Source organism: Pituophis catenifer, unplaced genomic scaffold, assembly GCF_029215685.1.
Source record: "Pituophis catenifer annectens isolate HBS135680 unplaced genomic scaffold, rPitCat1.0.hap2 SCAF_7, whole genome shotgun sequence".
Lineage (NCBI taxonomy): Eukaryota > Metazoa > Chordata > Lepidosauria > Squamata > Colubridae > Pituophis > Pituophis catenifer.
The window spans coordinates 49,255,974-49,268,987 of NW_027256887.1; the positions used below are offsets into that span (position 1 = coordinate 49,255,974).

The 13,014-nt window shown below is 33.8% G+C and overlaps 1 protein-coding gene across 1 annotated transcript in view; it reads left to right on the top strand.

Annotated features, from left to right (window-relative positions):
* The first annotated feature begins 5,737 nt into the window (after positions 1–5,737).
* PTPRQ (protein tyrosine phosphatase receptor type Q) overlaps positions 5,738–13,014 on the top strand; it is an 87,267-nt gene continuing 79,990 nt past the window's right edge. Inside the window, exons 1-6 of the mRNA XM_070947883.1 lie at positions 5,738–5,791; positions 6,139–6,250; positions 6,793–7,019; positions 8,182–8,251; positions 9,028–9,227; positions 10,504–10,738. Of these exons, the coding sequence (XP_070803984.1) occupies positions 5,738–5,791; positions 6,139–6,250; positions 6,793–7,019; positions 8,182–8,251; positions 9,028–9,227; positions 10,504–10,738 (898 nt within the window). The remainder of the gene's footprint in view (positions 5,792–6,138; positions 6,251–6,792; positions 7,020–8,181; positions 8,252–9,027; positions 9,228–10,503; positions 10,739–13,014) is intronic.

Sequence of the window (13,014 nt, forward strand, 5' to 3'; positions counted from 1 at the left end):
ATCAGAAATGTATCATTGATTCCTACTTCACAGATATAAAATAGATTGCTGGCTGTTGCTGTATATATCATCCTTTGATTTTTAAAAAAATAAGCAAGCAAAACGCATATATACGTAGGCTTTGTTTACTTTTAACATCTTGATTAGAAAGCCATAGGAAAGTGGATTTATCTAAATGATTTACCTGTGTAAATTTTTAAAATAAAAAACAAAAAGCAGCGATGCCAGCATATAAAGCAAGGGCAAGATTGCAGAATCATTGTTTCATAGTAATTTCCCACTGCTTAATGAATTTAGTAATGTCAGTATAGACATATTTTCTAATATCTCTTGTTTGACAATAACATTGTTATAGAATTTATTCTTTGTAGTAATTTCTGAACTTTTATATGACTACTAGCTTACATCCATTAAATTTTTTGGTTCTAATCTGCAGTGCATTCTCTTTGCTGTGCTACCTTTAAAATTGTATTTAAATATTACTAGAATATGATGTGAAAGTATTTTCTTTTTCCTAGCTTTCTTATTGCTTGATAATCAGCAACAAAACTCTTCAAACAACAATAATGTCTGATAACAGGGCTGTAGTAAAAAACCTCATGCCTGGAGTTGAATACATTTTTCAAGTAAAGACAATAAGAGGACAAGCTGTCAGCATTCCTGCGAAGATAAAAATTACTACAAGTAATTGTTTGATACATTATTTTAATTTTATGTTAACAAATTATTTCTGTTTTACATTAACTGTTATTAGTTTTATGCTGGTCTACGACTGAAATTACAATTAAAATTTTATAAATATATATGTATGTATTTCATATATAATACTTCAATCATAGACCACATAAAATACATACCACTACCAGTAATCACTCCAAAACAGAAATAGCAATAGCACTTAGACTTATATACCGCTTCATAATGCTTTACAGCCCTCTCTAAGCAGTTTACAGAGTCAGCATATTACCCCCAACAATCTGGGTCCTCATTTTATCCACCTCGGAAGGATGGAAGGCTGAGTCAACCTTGAGCCTGGTGAGATTCGATCTGCCAAACTGCTGGCAGCTGGTGATCAGCAGAAGTACTAACCACTGGGCCACAGAAATAAAATGATTTTACTAGAATTTACTTTCATTTATAATTTTACCAGAATTATAATAGTTTAGCTAAAAAGGGCTGCATTCCTGAGCCATATTATTTTACAGAGTTGAACAATTTATGATTAAGCCCACTATACGTATGTATTACCATGTTAGAAATTGCAATCCCATACCAAAGTTTCTCAAGAAACGTGGATTATGTGCCTCCCTCCCCAAATGGATAAAAAGGCTGAGAGTTGGTGTTGAGAAGCTAGTAGATTTCATGGGAGCCTGAATATTTAAAGCAGATACTTTTGTGTGAAGGACATGTTTTATAACCCTGGAAATTTATTGGTATTTATTTATTGGTTCGATTTATATGCCGCCCTTCTCCAGAGACTCAGGGTGGCTTACAATGTGTTAAGCAATAGCCTTCATACTTTTGTATATACCTGCTTAGTAGGGCTTTCGGCCCCCCCAAGCGGTGTTCTTTTTATACAAAGTCAGCTTATTGCCCCCATAATCTGGGTCCTCATTTTACCTACCTCGGAAGGATGGAAGGCTGAGTCAACCTTGAGCCTGGTGAGATTTGAATTTGCAGTAATTGCAGGCAGCTGGCAGCTAAGTGCTACTTAACAGCACTTTAGTCCGCTGCACCACCAAGGCTCTTGGAAATGGTGTTTAGTCTGCTGAATAGCAATGGCCATTCAGTTGAGTGAGACCATCGAAAGCAAGCAGAAGGGGCGGAATTTTAGGCATTTTGTTATGTTGGACTTGTGGGGACTGCAAAGTATCTTCTTAGGATTGCACATAACATGGTTGACTTGCTGCTTCAAATGCCTTGAGGGATGGCATAATTCCAGAAAATAAGAGCTGGAAAGAGGTCAACATAGTGCGTCTTTGTCTGTACTGGCAAATGTAACTAGACAACATCCAGAAATAATACAAAGATAAAATACATAATTTTGATCACACATACTAAACCAAAAGTAAGCTAAGTTTTTTTTTTCCTGTACGTACACACACACACACACACACACACACCAGGCAATACATGGAGTGCAAAAACTACTTTTTGCTAAATTGCAAAATCTTAATTGCAGAGAAGAAATTAAGATTGACTCCAAATAGTGACCAATTATTTTATCCAATGACATTTTTAAAAAACGGCTGAGAAACAAGAATGATATCAGCCTTCTACGTTCATTGCATTGGAATTGTCATCTGACAATAATTAACTATTATCAGATTGCATTTGAAAGAGTTAATTTCATTCTCATAGCAATGTCAAAGTGTTGTAAGAAAGTTTCTATTTGTTTTACTCAAGAGAAATGTATTTATTCAATATTTGGTTGCTTTTCCACATATATTGCCTCTTTTTTTCAAATTTTGTTCAGAACCAATGAGGATATGTGGTCTAACCTTAACACTGAGAAATACAACCTCTGCTAAATTAACATGGAATCCAAGTGAGACTGACTTCAGCCATTACAAAGCATCTGTATCAAACAAGACATTCACAAAGGAATATGCTATTTTCGATCCTGAGACTCATCACACCATTACAAATCTGACTCCTGGTAGCATTTATAACTTCACTTTGCAGAGAGTAAAAGGCAGTGTTGAAAGTGCAGTTTCCTTTACAGAATTTGTGACAGGTTTGTGAATTTCTATGTTGGGAATTGTTGACAAATATGCTACTAGAATCAGTTTCAAAACATCTTACACTAGGGTTTTGTGGAAAAGTATAAATTGTTTTATCATTTGATGGACTAAGAAAATAGACAACTATCTTGGAAATGGTGCAAATGTTCAAAAGATTGTTTGGCAAATAATTATGTAATGATGTGCCTTCTTGCATGAAATAGCAATAGCATATACCGCTTTACAGTGCTTTTCAGCCCTCTCTAAGCGGTTTACAGAATCGGCATATTGCCCCCAACAATTTTGATCCTCATATTACCCACCTCAGAAGGATAGAAGGCTGTGTCAACCATGAGCCTGATGAGATTTGAACTGCCAAATTGCAGGCAGTCAGCAGAAGTAGCTTGCAGTACTGCAGTCTAGCCAGTGTCACCGCGGCTCATAATACTTCTGTGGAAAGTTGCAAAATTGTAAATAGAGGGACTAAAAGAGAAGCACATTTTAGGAATAAGATTACACAAGTACAAGAAGAGATATCTCAAGTTCAAAATCATTCATGATTTGTTTTCCATTGACCAGGTTCTAATCTTGATTTAAGAATGAGTACTGTGAATATTTTCTACTGTAACAGTTATTCTCATGCAAAATGGTATGTTTTGATAATAAAAATAGGGATTAAATTATTTATAATATTTAATATGTTCCATTTATGAACAGATAATGGGAATTTAAGAGAATTGGTTTGGCATAGTAGTTAAGCATCAGACTACTGGAAGATCATGAGTTCTAATCTGGTTATGGTAAACGTATGATACGTGTGTCACAGGTTGTCCTGCAATGTCATTTTTGATTGCATGCCAGTAGCCCCTTTTTTGCTCAATTTTGAGGCTGCAGAGGTTGCATGCGAATGTGGTGTGCTGTTATACAGCCCCTGGAGCCTCTGGAAATCACATGAGAAGGCCGTGCTCTTACTCTGCCTCTAGAGCAGGGGTGTCAAACTAATGTTGTCACGTTATCACGTGACGTATTGTGACTTTTCCCCCCTTTGCTAAACCAGGGTGGGAATGGCCAGTGCATGACGCATCTGGCCCACAGGCCACAAGTTTGACATCCCTGCTCTAGAGCCTCTGAAAATTACAAAAGAACGGAACCTGTTCTTGCATGATTTTCAGAGGCGCGACAGGCCATGCAAGAGTATTTCTCTCTTATGCAACTTTCAGAAGGTCTATGGGTGAGTCCTACAAGAGCATTCATATTCTTTTTTTTTAATTGAAAAGTTTTAGAGAATTTTACAAATATTTTCCCATCCCACATCCCACCTCCCTCCCCAACCCTGCCCTCCCCCGACTTCCCAGAGCAAAATACAGGGTATAGCATTCAACAAACATATACTAACATAAACTAACCATCTATAGACTCCTATCTTCCTTTTGTGCTTTAACTCCCCTTTTACTTGACTAAATATAAGTACTTTTCTATTTGAAACTTTTTAGTCCGATATTTGTTTTGAATATAATGAATCCATCTTCTCCATTTCAAAATATATCTTTCATTTGAATAGTCCTTCAAATATGCTGAAATTTTGGCCATCTCTGCTAAATTTGCTACTTTTAGTGTTCATTCTTCAATCGTAGGCAAATCTTCCTTCTTCCAATACTGCGCCACCAAAAGTCTTGCTGCAGTTATTAAATTTAAAATCAAATTAGTCTCTATAACCGTACAATCTGTAATTATACCCAGCAAAAACAGCTGTGGGGTAAACTTTATCTTCTTTAAGAGCATTCATATTCTTATGTGCAGGGAGAGATAATATTCCAGGAGAGTCAGGTTAAGCATTTTCTGAATTTTTGATACACTGAATCGAAAAGATTTGCCATCACTGCTCTAGTCCCACCTTGGGCACAATGCCAGCTGGGTGACTTCTTCTTGATGACCACTTCCCTGTAACTTCAGGGATTTGTCCAAACAATTGCCTAGAGTCAAGACTAACTTAAAGGCAAATAGAAAAAAAAAGTTGGGATTTAAACATCTTAATAGTATATAGCAGTGACCGCTAACCTTTTTGGCACCAAGTGCCGGAGCACTGGAACCCAGAAGAGAGCAGCTGGTTAGTGCACATGCGTACACTGAAACCCGGAAGAGAGCAGCTGGCTAGTACGCAGTGGACCAGTGTCCAGAACGCATGCACTCAATGGAACCCAGAATAGCAGCTGGCGATGGTGCACGTGCCCACAGAGAGGGCTTTGTGTGCCACCTCTGGCACACGTACCATAGGTTCACCATCATGGGTATATAGCTTATGACATATTGATGCATGCAAAGATCTATGCATGCAAAGAGCTAATTTATTTAGAACTTAATGTTTTGATAATAATCTTTCTTAATGGAAAGATCAATGTATATATATTTTTTATTTTAAGACCCTGAAAAGCCACAGAAACTGACAGTTTTCAATGTGTCCTCACATTCCTTTTCTTTGCACTGGAGGCTGCCGAATGGATATGTAGAACAGTTTCATGTGCAGCTTGCACCTCCTCATGGCTTTGTTTCTCTCCAAGATATGGGAAGTGGAGAGTATCAGGTATGTGAGGGCTTTTGTTTATAGTATTGTAGTTCAAATTTGTTTATAAGCTGCACAAACAGCACAATTGGCATAGCGTGACATTCTATCTTGTGGCTTTTAAACTGGGTTGGGAATGCGAAAGTACATGTACCAAATTTATGAGAGCAGATTTCAACATCTATTCTTTGTTGCCTTAACAACAGTCATGATACTTTTACAAAGTCTACCTTAGACCTCTAGCTAGTCATTTAAGTGTTCATGAATATTTTAACAAAGGCAGGGCTGAGCTATTGAGTAATACAAGTTCATTAATTGTGTACTTGCCAGGGAGATCTAGACTTAAATCATTAATGCAGGCAACATTTCTCTCATAAGCCATCACAAAGTTTTAAGAGCACTGTTTGATTGCAGTATTTGGATATATATATAAATGCATACATACATACAAACCATGATTTTTCATGTTTTCTTGCTTCTGTTTTTTATTGGACCTACAAAGGCACAGGTATTTCATATGAGTGTTGAGTGTTGATTAATGTAGATTATATTTCAATGACAATGATAGTATATTTCCTTAGGTCACCTCAGGATATCTCAGTTGATATGAACAGTCTAATTAGTTTTGTTACTTAAAACTGCAGAATCCTACAAATAAACAGGGCCATTAAAATGAACTATTAACTACTGCTTTTAAAAATTTTTGAATTGACAGCTTATACCTAAGAGTAATGTATGTTTTTTTAAATGTTATGAATACTAGCGATGTGAATGTATTATTGATTTATTCAATGCTTTATTTGCTTTTGTTAAATTGAGAGATTTAAAGCTCTAAATCTTAATTTCACATTCTAGGCTGAAATTTCGAATACCACTCCTGGGACAATATATAATGTGACTGTTTCTTCGGTTTCCTCTTCAGTGTATAGTTTACCTGTCAGCAGAACAGTGACAACTAATGTAACTAGTGAGTTTATGGCAAAATTGCACTTGAGTGTTTTATCAAAATGTCTCAAAAATATGTATCTAATTTTCTGCTTTGCAAACTGAAATTGTTCACAGTGCTTGCTCTAAAGTAATTGAAAAAAGATTTATTTTAAAGAAGTAATTCCAGAGGTGCATAGTTGAAGAGAAAATTACCCTTTGAAAAATATCATGATTTAAAACACACTTGCCAAAATATGAGTATTCAAAAATGTCTTGGCAAACTCTTCCATACAATTTTAGGCAGAGAACCCAAATGCATACAGATGCTTTAATAATGAGCTTAAAAAAGTGAACTGGCATCAGAAGCTGTTTGTCTGTGAATATTACAGCATTCCATTAAAATTCTTAGAGAAAGAATGTACTTGATGTTCTAAAAGGCAATTTATTATCTTTCATGAAGTTTAAAAAAAGCCAACTTCATATTTGCTGCTCTTTGATGCTTAAAAACTGGCAAACTCTGTCCTTATTCTCCAGTAGCTAAAGAATATCTAGGTTTAATGTAAAAACGTGTAATTTATACAGATCCAGGACCTCCTGTTTTCCTTGCCGGGGAAAAAGTTGGATCTGCAGGAATTCTCCTTTCGTGGAATACACCACATTTCCCAAACGGGAGAATTATATCCTACATAGTTAAATATAAAGAAGTTTGTCCGTGGATGCAAAATATTTACACCCAAGTTACAACAAAACCAGATAGTTTGGAAGTTCTACTAACCAACCTTAATCCTGGAACAACTTATGAAATTCAGGTAAATTTATATTTTACTATTTCTAAAATATAATTTAAAATGAAGTATTTTACTTTTTGAAATTTGTAAGCATCAAAGCATTTATATATATATATATATATATATATATATATATATATATATATATATATATATATATATATGTTTTTCTTCTAGCCAGGTTTTCCCTACGTAGGGAACCTGGCTAGAAGAAAAACACACATAAACCCTACGAAGAAGTAAGAAAATTGATATATATATATATATATATATATATATATATATATATATATATGCCACATATTCAAATTATAATGAATGTAAATCTAACTGCAGGCACGTAATTTCACCTCAGTTTCACTTCAGTTGTGCTCTCTAATGGAAGGCTTTGCATTTAGTCATTTAATACAGTGAGAAAGTATTTTAATTTCCAGAACTGGTGGTGTTCTTATGGATTTTAATAAACTGCTCCTTCCCTTCCCTCCCCTCCCCTCCCCTTCCCTTCCTTTCTCTGTTTTTGTCCCAGTGCATTTTATTTGATAAGAATAATATATTTCTTATTCTACTGTACACATTTCTTATACATCTGTTCATTTTTTATATAATGCAAAAGTTTAAAAAGACAAGAGTAATAGCTTTCCTGAAAGTTCCAGTCTAACACGGTCTAACAAGATGCCAACTTTCAAAAGTCCGATAAGTTGTTCAAGACAAAGATAAAGATTAGTTTGAGAAGAATCTCATAATCAGGACAATTTCAGGATAGTTCGGGTGATATTTCAGTATATTCATATTGCAATTCTGCATCAAACATCTCTATGTATAAAATGTACCGGATAAGTTATATTTAAGTGTAATTTGTTAAATACGTCATAACTGTTGAATATGTCATAACTGTTCAAGCAATATCTCAAATCGAGCAATTCCCATAATGGCAATGTATGGATCCAGTGGTACCTTTATCAAACACATTTTAATTTCATTGAGAAAAAAAGGAATCATTCATACCATGCATATCACTTAGTAAAGAACATGTGGAGAACATTCAAATGATTTCCATCTTCTGTTTTTATTGGGTACTTTTTCCTCACAGAAGCATACATTAATTTGATAGTTTGCATGAAAATTGTTTGTTTGTTTCACTTAAAATGCAATCATAGTTCTCACTGATTTTGTCTTCTTGCAGGTTGCTGCTGAAAATAGTGCTGGCATTGGAATATTTAGTGAGCCATTTCTCTTTCAAACTGCAGAAAGTGGTAACTTGGTTTATGACATCTCTTAATAATTTTGTCAGGCTACATAATATGCTTGGACCTGAAGAGCCAAATTGTGCTGAATCACATGTTATTAGGAGAACATTATTTTTGTTTTCAAATTAAATGTTAAGTTTCTTACATATACAATATGTGGATAGAAACTTGTGTTACATAAATTCAGTCAAATACACTTAAAGGTCAATCTTTTTCATTTATACACTGTTGAAAACTTAATACAATTTAATAATACAATGCTAAATTTATCTTCAGATTTAAGCTTATTCTGTAAACTTAGATTTTGTTATTTGTTGACGTTCAGTATGACAGATTCACTGAAATGACAAATTTTCAACAAATATCCTGAAGAAATTGCATAAAATTTTGACAATTTAACAGCTGATTTAAAAAAACCCACAAATATTTTATTCATATTTAAGCAAATATATCCAAATATATACCATTTTTTACATTCAAATAGTTTTATATAGTCAATGATGTCCTTTGATATCTTTTCAATTCTAATTCTAAAATATATAATAATTATATATTACATAGTTTGCTGTAGATAAAATTTTCGCAGAACCTGAAAATCTTGTTCTGTCCAGGGACTAAGGAAATCTGTCATTTATGTTTGGCATCCTAGAATACAACAGTGTATGAGCTCACTTTGCTCTTCCTGTAATGCAGCAGTAGTAACAGAATACTGTTTTTAATAGAGTCTATTTAAAATAAGTCAAATACATTCTTTCTTTTTTATTTTGCTGCTCCTTTCCAAGCACCTGGTAAAGTGGTAAATCTCACAGTTGAAGCTTTCAACCACTCAGCTGTAAATCTGATTTGGTTCTTGCCACAACAGCCAAATGGAAAAATAACTAGTTTCAAAATTAGTGTAAAGCATGCAAGAAGTGGAATAATAGTGAAGGATGTCTCTGTTAAAGTGGAAGATCTTTTGTCTGGCAGGTTACCAGAATGCAATGTGAGTATGTAAAACATGCTAGTTATAGATAAAAATAAAAGTTGATTCTTCAGGACTGCCCATGTTTCAGTTCAAAATTCACAGTAAAAAAAAATCAGAGTGATGGTTGCAAAGTATAAGAGATCCTAAGAGCAAAACTGATGGGAGATCTCTAAAGCATGAATGGAAGAATAAAATAACTTACTTTATTGTCCTTTTAATTAAAGGCAAACATTTTATTTCTTTGGTATTTTAGATTGAATTTTAATGTTTTTTATTTGAATTGTTTTCTTTTTAAATTCTTCTTTTAGGTTTTTGGTTTGGATTTTCTTTCTTGTTTTGCTTTTAGCTTTTTTATCCTTTTTATGTTTACATTTTGATTGTTTTCTTGTAAACCATTTCAAAGTTATAAATAAATGAAAATATTGTCATCTTAGTCATCAATTAATATTGATTGCATTTGATAGAGTAAATGAAATTATAGTATCCACCTATAAAGTCTGATCCAGATTTCAGATGATCTGGAATGCAGCATTTTTTAACATTCAAATTTTCCTTGTTGCAAAAACATACAATTTCAAAGTGCCTCCTTGAATTTGTATACATCAATGGCAAAATCTTATGCTCATCAAATTTAGATGGTAAAATCCAAAAGGTCAGTTTCTCTATTTCAACAGTTATGAAAACAAAGGCATTTTAATTTATCACATATGAATACTACTCTTGAAGGTGCATATGTCCTGTTTTGTTTAACTTTGAAGCATTCTACAGAAAAGCTTAATCCAATGATGATGATGATGATGATGATGATGATGATGATGATGATGATGATGTATTCAACACTGATGTATTTTGGTTCTCATAAGCATGTGCAATTCCAAATAGTAAATTAATATATAGATAAAGTACTTCACAATGTGAGCTGTATAATTTGACAGACATTTATATAACAACATATTTTTTGAAATAATCAAATAAGAAAATATGTGCATTGACCAATTGTTTGGCATTATCAAGTTAAGTTTATCCTATAGTTTTTGAATTTTTATCCATCTGCATCAGTGTCTAGTGCATTTTTCCCCTCCTTTACAATATGTATATATTGAAAAACTTTTTCAACATTGGCATACTAAAAACATGAAAACAGTTTTTACTCCTATGTTTCATTGGAATAAAATAAATCTGAAAAGCAATTTACAAATGCTTACAATTCTAAAATTTTAAAACAATTAAAATATCAAAACAATAAAAATAGCCACAAAAGTAATTGTTTTTATTTCAATGTTTGTCTTTACAGGATAACAGTGAATCATTTTTATGGAGTACTACCACTCCTTCAACTACGTCTAGTAAAACCACTACGTTTACCTCAAGTACAATTGCTCCCAAGGCAATGAGTTCAGTCTGGAATGAACCTGTCAGTTTTGTCGTGACTAATCTTAGGCCATACACAACTTACCTTTTTGAAGTTTCAGCAGTAACCACTGAAGCAGGTTATATTGACAGTGCAATTGTCAGAACACCAGAATCAGGTACATATTCTTCAGCTAACAAAGTTAAGAAGGGAAATCAATATGGACAGCATTTGCAACTGGCAAATCTTGAATGAATATATTTCAGAATTTATTGTAGGACAATTTATCTTCCAGAAATATATTTTTGGGTTTGTTGCTTTCCGTCCTTATATAAGGAATGGATCAAGTTTTATTCTTCTGTTGTCCCTGGGATTTAAGAGAATAAAGGATCTGTCCTACAGACAAATGCAGGAAAGAGAAGGTATGGCTGTCAGTGAGAAATCTGAATGAAAATTGTAGTTGGTTCAGTGTAGGTATTTGCATTTTATTTAATCATATAAGACACATGTGGTGAATCATTTGAAGCACATTAAAATAAAAAAACCTTTTTTGCAATAAAAATTCAATTATATTGAAGTTTTTAAAACTGCATGATATACATTATTGTATAGACCAATGAGTAGATATCTTATCTCCCTCTGAGTCTTTACATGCAATTTCTCAAGCTCATACATGAAAGGGAAAGGGACATATGAAGTAAAATTAGTATTTGAAATTATTAATGTCCAAAACTAATCAATTAAAGGGAGTTGTAGCAGCATATTTTTCCATGCTGCTTATTATACTTTGATTGAGACAAACAATGGAGAGAAAAGTAATTTGTAATGAGAAAAGTGTAACAGTATTCCATCTTAATTTCAGATCCAATTTCAAATCCAATCCGATTAGGATTTGAATTGTGGTACATTTCCCTAATCTCCACTGTCTTTTCAGTTCATATTGCCCATATTTTCAGAAAGATCCATTTCTTTAAAACAGATGGAAAGATATGCTTTACAATGCTACTAAAACACACATTTTTGTCTAGTTCAGGGGTGACAAACTGGTGGCCACGTGTCAGATACATCATGTGCAGGCCAAGCCCACCCCAGCTCCACAAAGGCAAAACACATCATGATACATCACATGATGTCACCTGACACGATTGAGTTTGACACCTGTGCTCTAGTTTAAGCTTAATATTGGCTTAGTTTCCATAATTGAAAAAAGAAATAATGAAATCCTTCATAAATATGGGACAACTCAGGATACTTTTATAACAAAGTAACCAATTTTACTTTCCATCTATTCAAGTCAAAATGCTTAGTAACCCAATCACAAATAAAAAATACAGCAACTGTATGTTAAATAAGTGAGTGCTCGCCATTTTTATATCCAGTTACTTCACTAAAGATAGCACTGGACTTGCAAATTAGTTGATAATGTTCCTTAGGTAAGTTCAGTGGTGGGTTTCAAAATTTTTTACTTCCGGTGCTGTGGGTGTGGCTTGGTGGGCGTGACATGGCTTGGTGGGCATGGCTTGGTGGGCATGGCAGGGGAAGGATACTGTAAAATCTCTATTCCCTCCCCAATCCAGGGGAAAGATACTGCAAAATCCCCATTTCCTTCTGATCAGCTGGAACTTGGGAAGCAGAGAATAGATGGGGGTAGGGCCAGTCAGAATTTTTACTACCGGTTCTCCGAACTACTCAAAATTTCCACTACCGGTTCTCCAGAACTGGTCAGAACCTCCTGAAACCCACCTCTGGGTAAGATGTATTTCTTGATAGAACTGCTGGACTTAATTCTCCATTCCAAGAGTAACTGTTTTTATAACAATATAGTTGATGCCCTTATATTTGGCAAGATTTATAAAGAATGATAAATAATCTTTAGAAAGCAGAGATCAGACTTTGCATGGACAAGATTTATTACTATCCACTAACAGCTGTTCTCATTTTGGCAGCTAGTAGAATACAAAATATTTGTCCTTTTTATGACCACCAGTGCCTTTGAATAATGTCATGTTTGACCTAATCTTCATTACAGTTCGAGCAGCTGAAGCATTTTGTCAGCTGTGTAGAAATAGCATTAGGTTAGGGATATCACTAACAAAGTTAAATGTTGAAGGAAATATTCAAGGCAGTTTAAATACATAACCAAGATTATTTTTAGAAAGTGATGTCTAAAGTTTGGCTTTCAGATTTTTTTGAGGCTTCTAATAATATATTTTATACTTAAACATATATTGGCCATTAAAAATAGGAAGATAATGTAATTTTGTCTGTCTTATTTCAACAGAGCGCCTAAAATTTGGCTTGAAGGCTTAAAGTTCATGAATTTGAGAAAAAATGTTAATATTAACAATGAAACATGGACATGCATACAAATTATGGACAAATCTACACAAGCTTTTTATTTAGAATGAAATAAAATTGTATGGCACTTGCCTCATTATTAAACATATTTGATTG